Source organism: Prionailurus bengalensis, chromosome E2 (assembly GCF_016509475.1).
Source record: "Prionailurus bengalensis isolate Pbe53 chromosome E2, Fcat_Pben_1.1_paternal_pri, whole genome shotgun sequence".
NCBI lineage: Eukaryota > Metazoa > Chordata > Mammalia > Carnivora > Felidae > Prionailurus > Prionailurus bengalensis.
Window position 1 is genome coordinate 22,509,672 of NC_057352.1, and position 23,393 is coordinate 22,533,064.

The following is a 23,393-nucleotide window of genomic DNA, read 5'->3' on the forward strand; positions in this document are numbered from 1 at the left end:
TGTCGGCTCACCTCGGGGCTCTCCACGTTCTGGCCCCTCCATCGGTTATCAGGACCTGTTTATTCCTATTAAGCCAAAAGACAAGGGTTTATATATTTAATGATTCTAAAACCCAAATGCTACCTACTATCTGCACAATTGCCATTTTATCTCTTTAAACTTCTCCAGCCTGACGTTTTTAAAAGGGCAAAAGCAGAAAACCCTTATATAATACCTAATTTGTACATCTGCGGTTCCCTCTGACTGGCACAGGCACCATATGTTTTTAATTATCATAATAGCCCTAAAGAACCTGTTCGGTGGGAAACACATATGATCCTTTTATTACTGGTTTGTAATTTAAACAGTTTTAACAGAAAAGGTCTGGCTATAGGGGAGTGACAGGCTCAAAGGCCTAAGATCCCAGTCACGGACCTCTGGAAGCTCAAGTTCAGATCCCACCCACCGAGGCGGGACCTCCTTCCCCCCCGCTTGACAGAGGTAATTGGTCACATGTGAGGCGGCTCTGTGGGACCTTAAAAGACATGATCTGTGATCTCCAGCGATGCCGGGGTTTGGGCAGAGCCTGACACAGTGAGAATAAGGTTGATAAATATTATTCTAGTCTGACCTCTGCTGCTTTCGCAGCTGGGGGCTGGGCCTGAGGCAGCACCGGAGGGAGGGCCCGCTGGTGCCCTGGGCCACCCACTCTCCGCTCTCCCCCACCTGGACCCCGGGGAACAATTGCAAGGTGAGGGGTCAGGTTTCCCTGAGGCCCGCTCATTTGCGGGGGGAGTTTTTTCCTGAGGCTGAACGGGACTGAATAAATACAGTTCCAAGAATAACTGGTTCTCGGGCTGGGAGATGAAAGGAATCTTGGTATGGTCCAAGGCTACGCTGTCACTTAGCGAGAGGTGAGGACACCACGGGGATGGGAATAGGGGTGCTCGGACAGTTCTGGGCCAGCTGGGTCACCTGACCCCACCCCCGGCACCCTGTGCTTGCCTGTTCCCGGGGGTCAAGTCCAGGTTCTGGGATTGAATCTCTGCTTGCAATCAGCCTCCTCCTCTCCCTGGCCCCAGAGCTGGAGTTGGCAGGAACGAGCTATTTTTGTGTATTTCTTGGTTGTGTTGTTCATTTTCAATGCATCTCAAACAAGGATGACAGGCAGGGGAAAGCACCGGCCACCCACAAGGAGAGGAAGCAGGAAGGTCATGCTCGGGGATGTCCACTGCCTGGCCTTGACTGTCAGCGCCCTGACGTGCTCGCTGCGTCAGCCGGGATCAGCTACGCCGCCTCTCTGGGCCTCTACCTTCCCAGGTGTAAAATGGGTAGAAGAGTAAGTGCTTTTACCTCGTGGGAGTTTTAGGAGAGTTAAATGGAAGCATCTCGTCTGTATTATCCTCTCTAAGGTACTTAGAGCGGGAGTGGGTCCTGGCACACAGTAAGTAGTTATTATTTTAAAACAACCTTGGCAGATGGAGGGATAGCTCAGAGGATCGGATCCTGCTGCTAACGTTAAGGGGGTCATCCCCTGGGCGTGGGGAGATTACAGGGGGAAAAGTCATCTTCCTAAACACTCGAGCCAACCCGCTGGGGCATGAATGGGACGAAACCTTGGGTGGTGGCCGATTTCAGGGAAGCTTCTCTCAGGAGCCCAGGGGCTGAGTGCAGGGTTAGGAGCGACGGCCACCTGACCTGTCCAACTAGCCGGCCTGATTCCACTAGCCGGCCTGATTCCACTTGCTTGCCATTGAAAGCATCCTTCTCTTCTCTACCGCTGGTTGGTTTTCGCCTCCAAAGGTAGCGATTTTTTGTTTGGTCACGGCCTGATGTTGGAAATGCAATTTGTACAGGCAGTATGATGTAGCTGGTACTGGGTGGTGAGCCTGTGCTGGTCACCAGACACAAGCATCTCACTGCATCCCCCTCCCTGATGAAGTTACCCTCATGCCCCGGGCACAGCTGAGGTTCAGAGGGGGGTGGTCCCGACTGGAGGCGTTGGAAGGCTTCTCCACCGAGGAGAAAATGGCTAAGTCACCCAACAATCCTTTGGCCTCAGTTTCTTACTCAGAAGATGGGCTCTGATGACGCAGTGAACTAGGTTGGGCAGAGGTGGCTGGCGTGGCTGGTGACCCTAGAGTGCCGAAGAAGGATCAGCTGGCTTCAGGGGCTTTACGTGAAGGGGGCGGCACAGGTGGGAGCCCAGGGCGAGGCTGGGAGCCCCCCTGAAACCGAGAGACCCCGCCCCATCTTTCCTCGTTTGGGACAAGTGGCTCCCCAGGCCAGTAGGGGAAACCAGCATTCATCTGGCCATCCGTGCCCTTGGAGGAGGAAGGATGGAGTCACAAGTCCAGACCTGGCCCCTTGAACAGGATCAAAAGCAAGCTCTCTCGTCAGTTAAAAAAGAAGAGGTAGAAGGGCTCCAAGCCCCTACCCCAGAGGGGCCGCTCTTTCCTTTTGGCAAGCAGAGGGCCAGATGGCCACCCTCATTTGCGATGTCAGTGGTGACCTCTCGACTCAACAAACAGCAAGTGCACCTTAATCAGAGCGCGCCCTTCCTGTCCACCAGACAAGGCGATTGCACGGGCCCGCCCCCCAAGGAAACAAGACCTTCTTAATCACAGGCTGCTTGGAGGGGCTACGGGGAGACCAGAGGCCCCGCCTGGCCCACGGCCGGCAGTGACCCACCTCCCCACCGCCAATGCCAGCCCAGCTCGTTTGCCCAGCCGAGCCAGGGCTGGGATGAAGGCGCCTCCGACTTTGCAGTCCCTGGAATAATAACTCACATTACTTCGATCCCATCTGCACCGAGTGAAGGCAGAGCAGGGGAAGGAGCATAAAACACAAAGTTCCCACAGACAACATCTGTCTTAGTGCAAACAATGGACCATTATCTTGTAAATAATTCTGATTAAGCTGCAGCATTTCCTCCTGAATCTGGTGGTTTGGAGCCCCGGAAGGAGGAGGTGCTGTTACTCCGGGCCTCTGCAGCCCCCTCGGCCGTCCCCCTCAGTGTTCCCTCTAGAACTGGGAGAACCGCTGGCCCAGCAGCCAGGCCCTTCCCATCAGCACAGTGCCACCTGCACGCCCGGGCGGCTTCCCGAGGGTTCCCCTCGGCCCGGACCCGCTCATTTCTGCTGGCTTCTCTTCCCCCCCTTCCTCGAGGCTTTCCTCCGTCTGCCCTCTCCCCTCCGGGGGCTTTTCTTCTATCATTTTCTTCTGCTCTGTTCGCACTTTCTCTCTTGACTTCTTTCCTTCACTTCTGTCCTCCAGGCCCAATTTCTGTTCTGGTTCTTCGAATCCTCTCCCATCATCGGGTCCTTCCGGCTCCCCATCCCTCTGTCCACCCTTCGTCACAGACCAGGCCCCTGGGGCTCCGCCATCCCTTCAGACTCTCTATCCCGCAGACCCCTGATATAGTGGGCATGGTGTCCAGTCTGGGGTCCCCAGGCCTGCAGGCCCCAAACCGCTCTCTGGCTCTCTCGGGCTGTCACGCCCTGGATGCCCTGGGCCCAAGGGCATCCCTCTTTCCCCCACTGGGAGGGTCCCACACGCCTGGCCCCAAATCCAAAGACCCTCTCCCTCTTGGGGGTTCCAGGATAGGGAGGCCCGCCTGCTTTGCATCCTCCTGCCTCGCTACCCACCTCCTCCGCCTCCAGCATTTCATGAACCCACCCAATGCTAGGGAAACCCAGGCAGTCTGCCTATATGAATGAAATGCAAAGGCGTCTACCCCAAAGTCCTCAAGGAAATTCCCCTTGGGATTTAAAATTAATTGCCCTGAGTGTGATTTAGAGACGACACTTCAAGCCCAAAGTTTTCATGTAAAGCAAAAGCCACTGGTACCAGAATCCTGTTGACGGTGAAGGGATCCCATTCTAAATCTCCTAATTGTAAATCCTGTGTAGCCTTAGAACACAGGCAAGATGGCTCCATTGGAGCCCACGGGGGTGATTTCTGCACATCCCGGGAATGCGACCGCCGAACCTGAAGCGAACAGTTTCCGCTGTGGAGGTGTCCGCTCTGGGATGGGAAGAACGCTAGCCCGGCAACTTAGAACCCTGTCCAGTGGTATCTTCAGACGGGCAAGGATGAGGGACACCATACCTCGCACTTGCACTGCCCTACCCAGATGCTCTAGCCACTTGTGAAGGTCTTGGTGAGCTCTGAGTGTTCATGGAAGCCCTGCCTCGGTCCTGCATAGCGGCAGAAATCCTTAAATAATTGAAATGTGGGCGACTCGCCAACCTCCAAGTCACTCGTTCATATTCGCCTTACTCTCTAGAGGGTGCATAAGTGTGCCATTTCATGGCAGACAAAACTGAGGCAATCAGGTTATACGCAATCGAAAACAAGAGACCAAGGACTTGCGGGGTTCATACTTGGAGACAGCATACTGTCCCAAGTTGGGGGGGGGGGGGCGGTGGATGGGTGCGGCTTGCTAGCCAACAGCAACTTTGAGTGGCCAAGAGAGCCCTGAGGGTAGAAGAACGGAAAGGCCCCCCGCACGGAGGAGGATGTGCACTGTCCCTGTGCCCCAATGGTGCACGACAGAGTATGATTCATACCACACTCGGCACCTCCTCTCTCTGCCTCTAGGTGTCACCAGGTAGGAGTGCCGGCTGGGAGCTGGGGGTTCCCAAGAGGGACTACTGTCCGAAGAGGGACACACTGGATTGTCAAATTGGTACCTGTAATGTGTTTGAGGAAAACTTAATCATGGAAAATACTACCTTCACAAGCTCCACTGTGAACACAAGAGGTTGAAAATTGAAAAGGAAAAAAAGTCAAATGATCAAGTGTTTCTTGCACTACCATGAACTCAAAAATCCAGTTGTACTGACTCCCCCTTTAGAAAAAAAAAGGAAAGGGAAATTCCTCAGGGCTCTTATGATTTAATAAACATGTCTTCACGCTGAGGTGAGTAGTCACAGGCCCCACGCCCTCGAGCAGTAAATAGTCTCGGTCAATCTGAAGTCCCACGTGTTCATGCACTTGTGGGGACACCCGCTTGGCTCCCACACCCGGGGCCCTGCTGAAGTGAGTGTTCCTGAGGACTCTAGGGCTGACCAGGTCCTACAAGGTCTCCTGAAAAGTCTGGGCTAGAAAGGACCGTGAAAGTCAGAGTCTGAGACCCAGGAGGTTACTGAGGGGACGTCCAGGCACCCCTTCCTTTCGCCAACGGAGAAATGGTGCCCAAACTGAAGGATGAGCCGTCGGAGCTCTTTGGAGCGCGACTGCTGGTAGGACGCCTGGTCTCCTGACCCCGAGGCCAGCCCTCCCACCTGGCCTCCTGTAAGTTTGTGTCTAAGCTGAGAGGCCAGGCACGCAGTAAAAACTTTCTGGCCAAGGGGTTCCCACTTGTGGCACGTGTCGTTGGTGTCCTACTTCTTCCTTTCCACTCGGCATGCCAGTGGCCTCTTGTCTCTCTCTGGACGTAAGAAGACTGCTTGGTCATTGTGTGGGCTGCAGTGACGCTCAACTGAATACCCAGCTTCTTCAACCCTCAGTGGGATAATTCCAAGATGAGCTCCACACAATGCCTTAGAGGGTCCCCAGAGGCACTGAGTGCAGACCCCAACAGTGGCAACTTTCTCATTAACACACCTGGGCAGCTTCCTCCCTGCCTTGTCGCCCTCGCTGCTCCCTTTCTCATGGCTCCTGGGGTCTCCGCCCACATACGCTACCTCCCCCTGGGTTCTTATCTTATGGTCTGCTTTTTGGGAGACCCCAACTAGGTCACCAATGGGATCTCGGGAGACCGAGAAGATTAGTGGACTCTCCTTGACAAGAAAGAGTCAAACATACCCCGGACCCCTAAGCACCCACCGAGGCCACTCCAGGAGCCCACAGAACATCTGCCTGCAGCCCTGCCCCAGGTGTGTGAACACCTGGGAGTGGCCTGTCCTGGGGATCCGCCCAGCCCTCCCTCCAGGACATACAAAACCCTTGAGTCAAAAGAGAAAAGCGACTTGTCCATCATATAAAAAGAGCAATAATTTAGGAAATTAATTGCAAATTTACTTTCCCTGCTTGGGCGCCTCTCTCCTTTTATGTGGATAATTGAGAGCATATTATATTAATTTGACAACAACAGAAGTTCAAAAAGAAAACGTAACCTCGCGAGCAGTGGGTTACGATTAGATGGGTGTGCCTGGACAACTCCACAAAAAGCACGAGAGAGAAAGTCGTCAGAAAGCCAGCCGGCGTCTGGGCGCACAAATGGGTGTTTTTGCTAATGAAATAGCTTTGCAGAGTTCCCCAACTTTAACCTTGAAAACGCACACTGCTCAACAGGCGGAATCTGCTCATGCAGAGACGACGCTGCCAGTGTGCGACTGCGTACTCAGGAAGGTAATTTAATCATCATGACATCTCTGAGAAAGTGACTATACGTGAGCCATAGTCACCTCCCAAAGTTTAGATTGTTTCCCCTACCACCAGAATATCTGTATTTCATCAAAGCAAACATACTTCCCCACGTGTGTAGATGAATTAGTGGATCTGAGGACTCTGTCTTACCATAAGGTGCAGACCACCATCCCCTTCCTCCGGCTATCTCGCCTCAAGGCACAATCACCTCCTCGAAACTTCAGTCTCACCTACCAAGGAGGGGGGGTCCCGTTCACCTCAGATCAGTGGGCCGGCCCCGCTTGGGAAAGGTCAAGGGCAGGTCCAGGAGGTGATGCTTGTGCCTGCCCCAAGTAGAGTGCAAAGAGGTGGGGCTTGTTAGAACCCCATGTGGGGATGGCGGCGGGGGGGGGGGGGCGGGTGGTGACAGCAGGGAACAGAGCTACAGCCCCCACACAGAGCTGTGAAATGAAGTCAGCTCGTTCCAGAGACCCGAACCCACCCAGCTCGCTCACAGCAGACAGGATGTTCCCAAGAACGCTCAACGGGTGAGAAGGGAGTTCTTCCCCCTAGGAGGGAAAGAGGGGGAGGTGAGTGGGAAGCAGGGGTGCCATGAAGGGAGAGGTGGGAGGAGGCTGGGACTCGGTTCATAAAAGGATGAGAATCCACAAAGGTCTCCTCTAAGCTTGAGAAGTCACCACTGGGGAGAGACTCAGGAAAGACCCCCTGCCTTAGACACGGAAATGGGTAGAGACCCCATTAGGGGATGGGCCCAGGGAGGGAGACAAAACAGCAGATGCCCAGATAAGCAGCCCCAGGAGCCCTCCCACTGTCAGTGTGATGCTTTGTCCCTTTCAGTGGTACTCCCTCCATACCCAAGGCCCCCAGCCACTCACTGGACCCCTGAGTCCCTGCTGGCTTGGCAAGGTCAGGGCTGTGGGGTAGGCAAGGGGTCCTGGAGCATGCAGAGTGGCTGTGAACGGTGAACAGTGCCTCGGGCAACGTGTTCAACCCTGAGCAGAAGCACTGAGGCCCAGCAGCCTTCCAGAGCCCTCCTTCTCCCTGCCTGTGCCCCCAGGCCTGACGCACTGGTCCAGAGGGGCCCAGGGGTGCCCCTTGCTGCACAAGGTGGGTGGTGGTGAGCCCCATCCTGGGAGCTGCCTATGTGGCTTCTTAACCCAAACAGGGCTTCAGGCCCCAAGGAGGGAACACAGCACCTCCTCACAGGTGCAACGTGCCCGCAGAGGTGATGCAGGCCCCATGGAGCCCTCAGGACTCGAGAACCCAGGAAAGGGCACAGTTCCCCAGACTCAGGGGGCACTAGAGATACAGACAAAAACCTTCCTGGAGTCCTTCTTTCTGTTCAGGCTCAGGGTGGCCACGTGGGCCTGGGGCCTGGGGCCTGGGGCTGAGGTCACTTCCCTTTACCTTCACTGGGCATGGCGGGGCCCATCATGTTTTCTACCAGAACCCACAGTGTGTGTTCTCAGTTCACCTTGAACAAAGAATCAGGAAGCGGTTGTGGGCAGAGAGCTAGTAAACCTTCTTCAAGATCTATGCTTTCCATGTGGGCTTTGTCATGTGTTCTCAGACGCAGAATCTCTCCCTTCTCTCCGCTTCTCTCAGATCAGAGACAATCTCCTACTATACATGGTCTTTGGGGTCGGGATCACATCAACAGTTCGCAGGAGACATACTGAAGAGAATGTTCCAAGCAGTCAAGGTGCTGTGACTGTCCCGTTGCTAAGGCCAGGGCTGTTCAGGGGACATTCCCAGGCTTCCATCCCCTGGCACACATGGGACGCTTGACTTATTTGGGAGTGTGGGGACATTGTCAAAATGATAATACCCCCCCCCCACAACAGGACGAATTAAACGGGGAGCAGGCGTGTGCGGGGAGTCTAGACGTTTCCAAAACAGACCCAAGCAGGAAGGCTTGGAAACGCTGAAGTGGCAGGGCCCTGAAGCCCAGCTCATGGACAGAAAAAAATCTAAGCAACAAAAACAGGAAGCAAACTCCTTCCCTCCTGTGCACCACCCCCCACCCCCGCCCCACCACCATGATATGGAGTGGGGCACCAGGCAGGCAAAAGCCTGTGACAGCAAATACAGGCACAACCCAAAAATCTCCGCGGACAAAAATATTCCAACTCCAACAATTCCCAGCGCCTTTCCATTTAAAACTACACTTCACGGGGGGGGGGGGGGGGGGGACCTGGGTGGCTCAGTCGGTTAAGCGATATGATCTCACGGTTCGGGGGTTCAAGCCCCTGCATCGGGCTCTGTGCTGACAGCTCGGAGCCTGGAGCCTGCTTCAGATTCTGTGTCTCCCTCTCCCTCTGTTCTTCCCCCGCTCACACTCTGTCTCTCTCCATCTCTCAAAAATAAATAAACGTTAAAAACAAATTTTTTTTTAAACTACACTTCATGGGATTCAAAGCACAGGTGGGGGTTCGCTGGAGGGAGGCTGGGTGTGAGCAGTCTCTTCCCCACCTGGGCTGGGGGACAGCAGCCTGCGCGCTGCGTGTCTCAGTGTCCCTGCGCGCCGGGCCTGTGAGCAGGCCTGGGGGGTCTCGGTGCCCAGAGTCACTTGTACAGAGACATCCGCACGTGTCACCCGGCCGTAACCCACCCACCACCACGTCACCTCACCCAACCTGCAGGTGCCTTTGCATTTGCCCGTTCGGGAGTGGTTACTAGTGGGGCCCGCCTAAAGGTGAGCCGGGGCCGGAGGGGGTGGGTGGGAAGCAACCAGTTGCCCAGCCAACATCCCAGTGGAGCAGCAAACTAGAATTCCCTGAATGCCCTGTGGACGCTTCCGACAAGGGAGGATGTCACGGGGTGGGAGTGCGGGGGGGAGGGGGGAGGGGGCGTGTTGTGGAATGAATTAACATAATGACTCAAAACTGCACTAATGTTTCACAGCTTTTTTTTTATTAGCAATACCAAGATAAGTTATTGAAGCATTTTTAGTATTGTTTTACATTCCATTCATAAATGACCTAACTTGTAAGTCAGCATACAGCACACTTAAAGATATAGTTTGACACTTATTCAGAAAGCTACAATTATTATAACTTACATGCCTTCATTACCAGGAACACCTTAATATAATCTTCTAATTACTTCAACAATACTCTAGTCCAAAGCACACGATAACCCAGCACAAGTTTTACACATTTTTTGCTTCAGTCACCATTTTTGAAGTTATGGATGCCAACGTGCCTGTACCCTGGGATTTTACTGTCGTCTGTTCCCGGTTAATAGGACAACCTGACACAATATTCAACTAGCAATAGCACTGCTTAAATACTATGGAGAAAGAGAATTACTGCACTTTTCTGGAGTCTTCTAAAGTGTTACAAAATACAGGACAATCAGACACAAGCAGGAATGCCAACGAGACCCTCAGGGCCCGCCCCTGGAAGCTCGGCGAGCTGGCGTAGCGGAACCCCCCCACCGCCCCGCCCCCGGCCCCCAGTCAGATTTTTCACAGGTGAAGGGACCTCCAATCCACCAGCGTTTGTCACTCAGGATTCATGACTCGGAGGGAATTTTCTCTCGTTCAAGTTACTAAGCCTTCGCGATCCATGACTAATAGTGGAACATATGGGGCAATATTTTTAACCTCCCTGATTCTCTGCTATATATACTGTGGTGGGGTTGATGTGTCGTGTGTATACACATACCTGTGCCAATAGTAATTATTTATTCAACACACATATGTGTATACATTCTTCTCTTGACTTTACACAATTAACAAGCTGCAGATAGCCACCGAGGAGCACGAACAGACAAGGGCAAGTCCAGCTAGACCGACTAGAACGGGGGGTGTCACTTACCTGCAAGAAAATGTGCAGATTCATTAAACAATCCAGAAACCACATAGGCTAGAGGCATTCAAAAGCAAGGACAGGGCCACGCTCCCTAATTGTTTAATGGAGGAATGACAATAAAGCAATATTTATAAAATTTGGTCCTTCCGTCTCTGGCTAAAGCAAGAATAGGCTACGTGATTAGAGCAGGTTGGCAATTAGGCGTAGAGGTGCTGTTGATCAGCGCTAAGTAATAGGAGATAATTACTACTTATTTGAAACCTGGGCTTTGCACACAACATCTGAATATAAAAAAGAAAAGAACCTGATTCCTTCAATAGCTAAGATGTGGCCTGTATCTACATGGCCGTCAGTGCCAAGCATCACTCAGAGTCAGCAGCGGAAGGAGGGAGAAGCCAAGCTTAAGCTCAGGACACCTGCACTCAGCGAAAGACAGCGAGGGGGTCACGCTGTTGCCGTATCACACGGCAGTGGCCAGCGGGCGGGCTCGGAGAGTCTGCACGTCCCCAGGGATGTGGGTGTCTGGTCTGACAGCACTCTCTTCCCTCAGCTTTCTCTTCCTCCCTCCCAGTCTTAAATCATTACTGGGGAGAAAAAGATGTGTACACGTGTGTCTGAGTCTGTGTGTGTATTATTGTTATTATTTTTGAACCAAGAGCTCGGTTGCTGTCTTCTCTCACCCTAGGCTGGGTCCTGGGCAGTAGGTATCGAGCAATCGAAAAAGAATACGCACACAGAAACCAAGGTGAAAGCTACCAGACTTTTCTCCTGCTTCGGAGGCACTGTTGATTCAGACAGTAGCTTTTGGAGCCAAAAATATGCAGCAAAAGGAAAGGAACATAAACAAGGCTAAATGTCACCAGTGTTTGCCGACTTACAGACACCATCCATTTGTTTGTTCTGAAATGACGAGTGGACCATTTGGCAAATACAATGGTATTCACACAACAGTTCTGTCATCCTGCAGCGCAAACGACATCACGTCAGTGGCATTCCCATTTAATCTACAAAGAGGGGGGGGGGGGGAGGAGGAAGAGAATGCCCAGAGAGTTTGCAGAGGCTGCCATCCAAAGAGGCTGCCTTTTCGTCAAGACAGTGCACACAGTGAGGCTTTGGACGAGGGAAGAGGAGAGCCCATCCGTGGGTGCCGGTTTCTGCAGGAGATCCCAGGGGACAGCACCTCCCCTGTGTCCCGCCAGAATCTGAGGGACAGGTTCTGTGGCTGGTTTTAGGGCAGCCAGCAGGAGCAGAGCGGGCAGCATGGAGTACTGCTCTGCACTAACTTAAGAAGGATGTGCCCTTGGACTTCAGCACAAGCCAAATGGTCTTCCCTACTGGGGTCTAACATCAGCCCCTGGACACACACTGTTCCTGGGAGCAGGCTGGACCCTGGAAGCCAACGACCAATCCGTAAATGATAAAATCAGGCAGAGAAAGCAAGTGCAAAGTTGTGCTTTATCGACAGTCTCTGCAAGCCAATCCATTTTAGAATCAGCTCATAAAGAAGAGAAGAAGGAGGAATGATTGCTCATCTGGCTTTAAATAAAGCATGGCAACTTCAGAGACAACAAGGCCCTACAGTGGAGACGCCCAGGATCTTCTAGGCTAACGGCCCTGCTTGGTGTTGGCTGAACATGGGCTCCTATACACTTGGCGGATTTCGATTTTGTGGTTCTCTTCCTGTGCCATTTGCCTAATTTAACCTCCTTCCTTTATAGGAAACTGCTGGCTGCTAGGTCACCCCTTCAATCTTAGAATCATCCATAAGACCAAAAACCCTGGGCCGTGCACCTGTTGCCTATGCTTGGGTGTCTTCACACACATGCATGTGCACGCACGCATACACACACATGGGGAGCTCTCACGGTGTTTCCACACACTCCAGCCAAGCCCCCTTGGAAATCTCTGACCACAGACTTTAGCCAAAGTTTGGTCAAACGCTGAGGAGGAGGGACCTACTCCCTATGCCAAGCACCTGCCGTCTCACAGGAAGGAAGATAATTGGGTAGAAATTGAAAGGGTGGGGCCACTGCAACAGGTATCACAAGGTCACCAGCAGAATCTCCTTGCTATCCTTGACCTGTCATGGAAGACGTGAGGAAGCAAAACGTATCTCTTAAACCTTGATGGGAAGTGAGATTTGTACTTGCTTCATGGCAAAGGGAGACTGCAGCCAAAAGTCATCTGGACGTTGGGACCACTCTGTCACGACGGCCCCACGTAGACATTCACTTCTACTATAAAACACCAACTCAATTGAGAACCATTTATCCAACCTCTTCTACATCCATCGTCTTGTTTCATCCTTCCATTTCTGCCCATCACTGAGGGAACTGAAGCTTCCACGGAGCAAGCTCCCTTCAGAGCCAAGCTCCTGTCCCTTCCTCCTCTGCCTACACTGGCCATGACCGGGGACACTCTGGGACCTCCGTGAGGCACGGAGGAGTCTTCTCCTGCAAGTCTCTGTGCATAGGCAGAGATGTGACCTTCTGGGAACAGGTATGCCAGGTCATTGGGGTCTACAAAGCCTCTCTCTCAGGAAAGTCTCTGGTGTCTCTGGCTTTGTCTCGAGTGGCAGTAGGTGGAGCCCCGCAGGCACTAACCTGGGCCTTCCCTGCATCATCTCACTGGCCCTCGAGGCAACAGCAGACGGGTTCCTGTGTGTCTTCTCTAGGGACACACAGCAGCACCTCCTTCCTTACGCCTAGTTGTTTAATGATCATTTGTGGCTCCTCCTCCTGCACTGCAGGGGAGGGTGGGGTGGGCGTGACAGAGACCACACTGCCTGCAATCCTAATGTATTTCCTCTCGGACCCCTTAAGAAAGTAGTAGCCAACCCCTGCTTTAGACTGTGTAGCTGGTAAGTAGTGAATATTTTCAGACTGCCGACACTGGAAATCAGCGAGGTTTGTGGAGGACGGAAGTCCCATTTTAACAGCGTTCAGCTCAGATGTCCTAGTTCATTTCATCACACATCTTAGCATGGATGATGGGAAGAGGTTTCGATGGACCCCGCGTTCTTTTTTTTAAGGAGGGGTCCCGATTCTCTCACTACTGCGGGAGCCCAGGGAACCTTCGGTCTCAAGCATAATTTGGGTTAGGAAACCAGTTCCCCTACAACCTGAGAGTAACAAGTTAGGACTACTGGGGCCTCTGTGGCTAATGACCCTGCCTTCCCAATAGCTTCTCCTGGGGCCTGGTGGGTGCCTCTGTCCAGAAGCCACTGTGCAAGGCCTCATGCCCATGACAGACACGCTGGTGGAGTCTCCTCGTTCAGCCTCGCTTCCCTGCGTGGTGGTAACTCCAGAGCTTCAGGGGACAAAGTGTGTCGTCCTTCTCGCTGCCTTTCCCTTTAATGCTGCCCATCAGCCTTGCCTCTGGGCTCACCAAAAGACACCGAGCAAACCCTGCTTGCCGGACTCAACACACGATGACCTCCAGCCATCTGTCTCAGGTTTGAAAGGCAAAGAGTAAGGGTGATCTGTGGGTTGCTTTCCAAATCCACAAACTGGGGTTAAATGTGCTCTGTAACCCTGCCATGCAGCCAGCCCTGCAGGTGCTGTGCAGACCAGCCTTTGTGCCGTCTGGGGCACACAGAAGCCCATGCCGTCCATGCTGTCTGACCTTCGCGCTGCTGGCTGACTCAACAGTTCATCCAAGTGTTTCAGCCTGGACAAGGGGATTGCCCAACCTTGTCCTATCAGTGGATGTGAGCACGGCTCCGGCCTGCCCTTGCTCCCTAATTAAATACTCATGTGGCTCCTGTCCCATTGCAGGACCAAGGTCAAATCCATTCCAGCAAACTCCAGGGCACATCCAGGTTCTCTAATGACCCTGAATGACCCTGTACGCCATGTTTCTTCAGCAGAATAAAGAAATGTGGGCTATGCCTGGAGTCTGAAAGACACCTCAAGAAATGGAAGCTTTAATTGGAGTGGGATTTCACCCAACGAAATCAGGTCCATAGTGGGATCTGACCTACTCTAGAGCCAACAGTCCATATCCTCCAGCTTAATCCAAGATGGCTCCCTCTCGGGATCTTCTGTAATACGGCTTTGACAGGCAAATGCTCTATTCTCTATGGAAGGACCTTTAGAAAGTTCAGGCACAAGCTCTCAACCATGGCACGTGCTACAGGAGTCTTCTACCCAATGGGCTGGGTTGGCCCCCCTCCTCATCTCTCTCTTCTGAACCCGAGACAGAAGTGCACTGGCCAGGCACGGGCAGTGCCCACTGGCCAGGAACCTAGGTCCGTGAAGCCACGCAATGGAAGACCAGAGTTTGAGCAGTTAGGAAGCAGGCATGCAGAGATAGGGAAGCACCTAGAAGTACAGCCTACAGCATGAGAGTCGCCCACAGACTTTAGGGTTAGATGCCACCTCCTCCAACTCACCAGCATGTGTCAGAATTGCTGCTGAGCTCCGTGGGGAGTCTGTGTGATCTGAACAAGATTTTGACTGATGCTTCTTCAAACACTTTCACATCCCATGAGAATAGACACAGACGGACATTAGCTCCTCCTACAAGCCTGTTTCTGGGGGCATCGAAGTGGGGAATTGGGTTTACTAACTAGACAACCGTCAGACCCCAAACTCTCCTGAGATGAGGAATACCGGAATAATTCTTTGGTTTGGCAAAGCCCAGCTTCTTGAGGAAACCAGATATCAAGCTGGTGGTTCCATTTGGAAATCCATATCCACTTTGAGTGGAGCAGAGAAGAGGGAAGAAACGTCAGGAATATTTGATTTCCTGATGCCAATATCATTTCCACTCTTGCAAAGTCAAGCCAATAAGGGTTGGAAGTTTTCAACCATCATTTGTGCTCCTTGCAATGCTAGAGAGATGGTGAGCTGCACCGTGGGAGAGATGCCCCTGAATGCCCATTCTGTAACCAGTGAGGCTCCAGTTTTCCTCCCAGATACCAACTGGTAGAAAGGGTGAATATGCCTACCTTGGCCCCCCATCCCCAACCCCCTGGGCTCTGGGACACATAGCAGCCAGTAAGAAAATAAATCAAGATAAGAAGATTTTGATTATGGAGGGCCAGAGATAGGAGCGGGGAGTGAAGACAGGGCAGGGGCAGGCCCCACCTGGAGGAAAAGGGACAGTGCCTCCGGCCCACCCCAAGCAAACACAAGGCCCAGGGGAGGGCCTTCCCGGCTGCTTCCAAGCTCGAGCGAGAGGACACAGAAGAAATGAGGCCCAAGGAAATGCAGAACCTGTGCTCTCTAAAAATAGGCAGTTTGTGGCCAGAGTTCATTCTGGCATCTTACCATGAGTGGAGGGCAGAGCTAAGACCCGGACCCCGACCTGGAGAGGCAACCAGGATGCCTGTTGTTTTTTTTTGCCTGGCTGGCCCGAGGGTCTCCGTTCCCCTTTTGAGAGAGGAGCCACAACTTAGACCCCAGGATCTGTGGCGCAAGGGCTGAAAGTGAACTAAGCAAAGTGTTTTGCACATACCCTGGAGCTGTCAGGGGAGTGGTGTGGGCTGCTGTTTGGGAGGAGGTGAGAAGTGCTCCGTTTAGAGGACAAGGGCTCACGAGACACCAGGCCCACTGACGCTGCCTCCCCTCCACCCTCACTGTGCAGGACACCAGTGGGCGAGCTCCTCCAAGGCAGGCAGCCTTCCTTCAGCATTGATAGGAAGACGGGAAAATTAATAGGGGTAATACGAGCTCATTTCAAGAAGAATGAGCTTATGAACATGCCAGGTTTTGATCTTTTCTGATGCAGGGATTCCTGGCAGGAACTATGGTCCTACATAGGTATTTGAAAGAGCTGAAAATAGACTTAAAGAAAAAAATACCAAACAACAATAAAGGAAGAAAAGTCACAAACTTAAAACAACAATGAAAAAAGAGAAAAGAAGACTTAAACATCGCTCCCCCAGAAAAAAAGAGAAAAAAAATTGGACTGACATAAAACCCCTTTCTCCTTCTTTTAAATATTGTTTTTAACAGCTTCACACGCAATGAATTATATGTGGATAAAAATAGATCGGGGGGTACTGGTTAATGGGGCCTTGTGAATCATTCAGCGCCAGGAACCGTCAATATTGTTTTGAACTGTCAGAAATCCATTTAGTGATTTTTGACAATTCAAAAAAAATATTTCTGACTGCTTGATCCAGTTCTCAGTGAATTAGGGAAGGAGAGGGTAAAAGAAATATATCAATTTAAATTGTGCACCCAGTCCAGCTTCCTGAATTGTGCTGTGTGCTCAAAGCAACATCAGAATTTGGAGGTTGAGAAATAACCCCTTCCATTATCCATCTTTTCTTCCTTCCTCCCTCCCTTCCTTCCTTCCTTCCTTCCTTCCTTCCTTCCTTCCTCCCTTTTCTTCCTTCTCTCCTTTCCTTTTTTCAACAGGTGCAGTAGAGTCACAGAAATCCATTCATAGATTAAACGTGGAAAGGTACCACAATCATTTGTCTCTGGCAAGGCTACATGGGACTAGATACAATACACTGAGCTCCTATTCAGAGAGAGGCTTTCAGCGAGGAATATCTGGGTGCCAAGAGAATGTCTTTGATCCTCCCTGCCCACCCTGACATTCATTTGATCCAATTCTAGGCTCCAAATTTATTATTACGTCTTTAAGACCTGGAATTACTTTGGGGTAACCATATTCTTTCAGGAGGTAAAGAAGTGCCAATTTGCTAACAAGATCAGGCAGGCATAAGTCCAAGATACACAGGATCACAACACTGCTAACCAGGGATTTCACAACGTACATTGCTTGTTAGAACATCAGACAGACAGGTGAAGATACAAAGGGACAGAAGGCAATAATGGAAGGCCCAGGTCACAAGTCACTGCCGTTCGGAATGTCTAAAGAGCAGTCACAAACACCCCAAAACAATCGCCCTGGGTGGAGAGAGGATCACTTTATTTCTACATTGTGGTTAGTGTGATACGATTTTTAGTAGCCTCTAAGTCAATGTAAAGAAAAGTTTAAGAAAGCAGGTCTGGCTTAGCAAAGCAGTGAGGAAGGAGCTGTCTTCAGCCATCTTATGCAGAAGTTGAAAATACTGAAGGGTTTGCAAGTTACCATGTCTTGTTGTCTGTGTTTCCGTTCTTAAAAATATGTTCCCCCTCAAGTTACAGATTAAAAACAGGAGCAGTTCGCACGGGGAGACCCCACCCCCCCCCTCTCTCCATGCCTTCTGGACGGGCATCTCCGATCACTGGGGTGCAAACCGGGACACAAAAGCGTGAGTTCTAAACCTTCGAAATGAAACGGACTCTCGTGATTGTCTACACTGCATATACAGCATTGTCGGGGCGGTTAGTTCACACATGTGCTCACGGAGGAGTCTACCTCATTTTTTAAAAATGCACAATTCAGCACTGATGTTTTGGGAAATGAACTGAAGGAAGACGATTCTAAAACTTACCACACAAGTCTGGCCTCTTGATACATCCAGAATTTGCTGTGCTACTTGCCAGGCCGTTAAAGGCTGCTAAGCCATCAGAACTGTAGGCCCTGAGGACCGACAGCATGTTCATCGGCTTCTCCAGGCCCGGGGGCCCCCGCTCCGGCTTGGGCAGGCCCGCCGAGGGGTCCTGGGCTGGAAGAAGGCCCGGGCCGTGCCACTGCTTCTCGGGCGCCTGGGGCAACGGTGACACGAGTCCCTGGACGGGCTGAGGGGCGCCTGTGGGCGGCAGGCCATCCCCACCGTCGCCGGCGCTGTCCTTGCCGAGGGCGGACTGTGGCTTGCTCATCATCTCCGGCTCCGTCTCGATATCCTCCTCGTCGTTGTTCTCTCCCTTGGAGGAGTCCATGTCCTCCGAGGAGGCAATGTCGGAGAGGTCGTCGGTAGTATTCTTGTTTGCGGTTTCGGGGATCAGGATCGGGGCGTCATCTTCCGAGTGGGCCTTCCCATCGGGCTCCTTGTTGGGGCAGGAACTGGAGGCCCCCGAGCCGACCATGCCCGGGTACACGCCAAACTGCTTGTAGAAGTCTGATGGGAAGTTACAAAACGTGGGGTCCACCAGGCCGGGCCACGTGCCGCTCTTCTGCTCCCCCAGAGTCTCCTTGACCGGCCCTTGGGCCGTCTTCTCGGAAGCAGACTCTAGAGGCCCAATCACACTGGAAAGCGCCAGCTCTTTGTTTGATTGTACCGAGGGCAGCAGGGCCACCTTACCGGCCTCCCGGGCTTGGTCTTTGCAATTGAGGGTCACCCCGACGGCGTTATCTTTGCGTTTCGCTTTGCCCAGGTGGTTGGCCTGCAGATGAAGAGCCATCAGCTCCATAGACGATGTCGTGAAAGCACAAAACAAGCAGCCGTGCCACGCGATGCTGTCTTGCACGGTCACCGACGAGCCTGGGAGCGAGGCGGCGTCCGGCCGCACCGACAAGTCTAGGGGCTCGTACTGAGATTTCTCCGACTTCCTCGCGACCGCCTTACCGCCCGCCTTGTCCTCACCACCGTCCGGCCCGTGCACTTTCATGGACGGGGGATCAGACAGGGCTTTGTCCTTTGTGTCCTTCTCCTTCTTCAAGGAGCTTAGGACAAAGCTGTCCATGAAAGCTTGCAAGGACCCGTGGAAATTCACGCCGTTGTTCACGATACTTTGATAAGCTCTTCCGATTTCGGAGAAGTGGGTGCTTTTGGAAGGAAGGTCGGCACCTTTCAGGGTGTCCGAAGGAGCCTCGGAAGTCATGCCGGTGGCCTGCCCCGAGTGATCTGCGGACGAGAGCACTCCCGCTGTCCACTGCTGAGAGGCAGGGCCACCTCTGAAGTCGATTCCGGGGAGACCCTTAAAGGCCCCCCTCAGGATGTCTGGTCTGATAAACAAAGCAGCTTTGTTGGGCAGCTCGTCCCTGTGGTCTTGGTTTGGGGGCTGTCCAGACAGTGGCCCGGCTCCGTTCTGCCGCTCCCGGTGGTGTCGTTCTAAGTGGTATTTTAAGGATGCTGACTGGGTGCCGGCATAATCACAGTGGGGGCATTTGTAGGGCTTCTCACCTGCAAGATTTCGGTAGAAGGAGAAAGAAAAAAAAGCGTTTATCTCATTTTGGTGTGCTGAACAAGGCTAGAAGGATCAACATTTGTTCTTGGAAACAAAGCAGCTCAAACTAATAATTAGTTAGAGAGCAACTGTTTTTTAATAGAAGAATAATTCGTACTCTTAAGCTTTTTTAATGATTTTGTACCATTTGGGACTATTCAGGAATGACATACTATCTACACACAATTAGCTATCTTTTTCTTTATCTAACATGTGAAAACGGCTGTAGATTTAAAAGCTATGATTATGAAAATTAAGCATAATAATTTCAACCACAGTGATCATTAAAAGTAGAAGTTTAAAAAGACAAAGTATGTAACAAATGGGTGGTTGCAATATTTTGTGTATACAATAGCTCTAAAATTTGTTTAAATTATACACATGGAAACCATTTTTAAACCTAAAAATTTTATGGCACTGTTACGCAAGACCGAAATGAATGATTTAAGTCTTGCTCTGCAGTAAATCATGGATATAATTAGCAAATGGCATACTGCACAAGTAATTTATCATTATTTGGAGGGCACCATTCCAGACGAGCTCAGATATCTGCAGACCTACTGCATTGTTTCTAAATAAAGAACTATAAATACCGATTCTATAAAATATTAATACCATTACAGTGCATTATGATTGCAGCATGTAAAGACATATAGTTAAGATAAAAAGCAGTCAATAAAACTTAAAAGAAAATGAGTAATAAAAAAGGTACAAAATATATTTAGTTTCTGTATTTGAAATTAACATTATCTACTGGTCTTTGTAGTGCCTTAAATTTGTACTAATGGCAAACCTAATGCTCCGGTAGTAAAATGTGTAATTTACCTATAATAAGCGCTTTCTAGAGAATAAAAATAGCTTTAAAGAGTGTTTTAAAACATATAAGATCATTTTCATGAATTAAATATTTATTTAAATTCAACACCCAACTTCTTTGTTCTTTCCACCACGGAAAAAGATACCGTAACATACAACTTGGACCTGCCCGCATTGTGGGATAGAGGAAGGGAGGAGGATAAACAGATGTGGATTTCAATGTATTCCAAGAATTTGTTAGCAATCCAGGGTCTCTTCTAGACTTTGGAATCAAAAAGCTCTCTGGAAGAAACGGCATCGTGGCAGTCCGTTAACTTCTTCACAATAGCACCCTGTCAATAGCCACGGTCATTTCTCCCAGGAAACTCAGCGGCCCCCACCCATTCCTCTGTCTGTTGGTAAGCCACACTGATATAAAAAGCAACGGCAACTCATTGGTGAGTGGTGTATCCCCAAGACATTTTACTGTGTCTGTCTCAGCGGATGCTCTGACTCCCAATCTCTAGGCGTAGGGTACTTGGAGGTAACAACACTCGAGAGGCGGGGAGAAGGATTCCTTGACTGAGCAGGGGACTCCACATCATCTCCAGAAATCATGCCGGAACCTTGGCGGAACTATTGTCTGCATCTTCAAAATGGTGGCTATGGGCTCCCCATTGACTCGTGCAAGATGCTAAAGGTCACCCCTGGACACGTCAGAGATCGGAAGGGAGGCCAAATTGGGAATGTATGTCTCTAAATTGAAAAGTCCCAATTGTCTCTGGCTAGACCAACGACGTGGATCTAGCAGGAAGAGTATCCCCTTTGAGCTAAAGGCATAAATGGCCTCGGGCACCATTTTCACACTTTCTGGAGTCAGATTCACTCCAGCCATGCTATTTGGACACCTCATCAGAGGTCAGGGAACCCTCAGTGGGACAGACGCTATGGACAGGCAATTCTGGGCTGACCCAGCAGTCCGGTGGCCGGTTGGAGCAGAAGCAGGTTCTGGAGCTGAGGGGATAGCAGCTGGACTTGTGACAGGAGACCCCAACTAGGAACTCAGAATCCTGGCTCCCTAGGTTAGCAGGAACGTAGGGGAGGGCCCTGCAGTGAGAGCTGGCAGAGGTGAGGCCTGCAGGTACTGGGTGAAACTCAGGATGCATTTCAGAAATGCACCTGGAAATGATTAAGTGCATCTGGCAAGGGGTTCGCAGAGGATGCATGGGCGTTCATTAGCAGGAGCTACAGAGGGAGAATGTGGACTTTTGCCTCCAGGCCTCAGTGGGGGTGAGGGGGGGGTGTTACTAGGTGGGGACTGCAGTGATGCATAAGGATGTGTGTGTATATTTCCAAAGGACACACATTTGAAATTCACACTAAAGCAGTGGTTCTCAAACCCATTAGAATCACCAGGGGATTTTTAGACACTAGTTTTGGAACACAACGCACAGCACTTCTGATTCTCTAGGTCTGGGGTGGGGGCCAGAAGGCAATATGTTGAACAAAGTGTCCCTGGTGATTCCGATGCAGTGTAAAGATTGTACTTTGAAAAAACCCAGGTGAAAGAAACTGCTTGGGGGCTTTAAAAAATGCCGACACGTGGTCCCTCCTCCACCGCCAGAAATTCTGAGTTAATTTCCAAGATGAAGACTGGGATTCAGGTCCCTCAAAGGCCCCCATGTGGGCTTCTGCTGAGCCTGGGTGGAGAAGCGCCCTTGTAGGTAGACATTGTGGGGTGGCTTAGCAGGGAAGGTAGTCCGCTGGGGACCCTAGGAAGTGTTTGCTAAGTCTGCAGTGGGGACCAGAGGTCCCATGCTGGTTTGCACTCCCGGGGACACAGGACCCATCTTGGGGACTCGACTTCCTCAACCTGTCATGTGCGAAGTCAGCGTTCTTAGTGCTGAGGCTCACGTCAGCTCTGAAGCCCGTGTCAAGAGCAAAACCAGGTCTCCCGAATGGGGCCATATTGTACATGTACAAACACGCGGGCACCCACACACACCCAGAAACGTGCAGATCCATTCACACACAACGTTTAGATTGAATGAGTGAGCACCTTCACCTTTCGCCTCCCAAGTAGGGAGGGAAACTGAGTGAGGAACCAGAGATGAGGCGTCAGCACCCATTGCTTGCAGGCGACACAGATCATACGGCACTAAGGTAAATGGAGTCCACACACATACACGCCACATAGACCTACACGCACACACGCATTACAGCCCATCACACACTCACACAACATTCATACACACATGCACACACACATGTATTACAACCAATCACACACTCACACACACATACCACACCCAGCACGTACCCAACACCCATATACACATCACATACACACATCACACAATCATATACCCCATGTGCATACTACACACACACACACACACACACAACATACACACCTATCACACATATACATATCACACACACACACATACGCCATGCACACACAGTGTAGGAAACTCTTCTTTGTTCAACCCACTTCTCTTTTGCAGCTCTTTGGCCTCCACTGCTCCAGGAGAAACAGGCCATCGCTGAGAAACGGGATTTCGGGTCTCCAAGGGTCTAGGCCCTGCTGGATTGGGGGCTACTTAGTGAGTTTGCAAAGGTGATTTTGACTGCACGTGATACACACAGGCTCTAGCCTTTCTCTACCCCTTGCCCACGCTGACCGAATGGTTCTGCATGGTTCCACGGCCTGCCTCGTTCTTCCTGTCACCCCACTTCTGCAGATAAATGCTCCACAGCAAATTTCCAGGGGACAAATCCACCCCTCTGGATTTGTGTTTTAAAAAAAAGATCCTTGGGGCGCCTGGGTGGCTCAGTCGGTCGAGCATCCGACTTCAGCTCAGGTTATGATCTCGCAGTTGACGAGTTCAAGCCCCGCATTGGGCTCTGTGCTGACGGCTCGGAGCCCGGAGCCTGCTTTGGATTCTGTGTCTCCCTCTCTCTCGGCCCCTCCCCCGCTCATGCTCTGGCTTTCTGTCTCAAAAATAAAGATAAGCATTAAAAAAAATTTTTAAAAAAAGATCCTTGATTTTATTTTCTTTATAACCCTTAAACGATTTGCATAACCACTACTGCCCTCTCCTTGACGCCCTCTCTCACCTTCTGGGGCCTCGTCTCAGAGAGGGTACGGGGGACGCTTCAGACCCCAGCTAGTGGTGTGTGTTCCTGGCCAGGCAAACCCAGGTATGGAATCATCTGGGATGAGTGTCTCCTGGCAACCCCAGGCAGCCCAAGGGTCCCACTGCCCACTGGAAACATTCCAGTGGGTACACAGACATGACTTCCCCCAAGGGTGCATCTCAGAGTGCTTGGGAGACAATCTCCCGACACTGGCCTAAACAAGACGGAGAGAAACCTGTCAGCACCTTTAGTAGGCTCTGAGGAGAGGGCAAGCCCT

The 23,393-nt window shown here is 51.3% G+C and overlaps 1 protein-coding gene across 2 annotated transcripts in view; it reads right to left on the reverse strand.

Moving 5' to 3' along the window:
- ZNF536 (zinc finger protein 536) overlaps positions 1-23,393 on the reverse strand; it is a 379,333-nt gene that overhangs the window by 129,879 nt on the left and 226,061 nt on the right. For both annotated transcript variants that reach the window (XM_043599121.1, XM_043599120.1), the window contains one exon: positions 17,566-19,137. In XM_043599121.1, the coding sequence (XP_043455056.1) occupies positions 17,566-19,137 (1,572 nt within the window). The remainder of the gene's footprint in view (positions 1-17,565; positions 19,138-23,393) is intronic.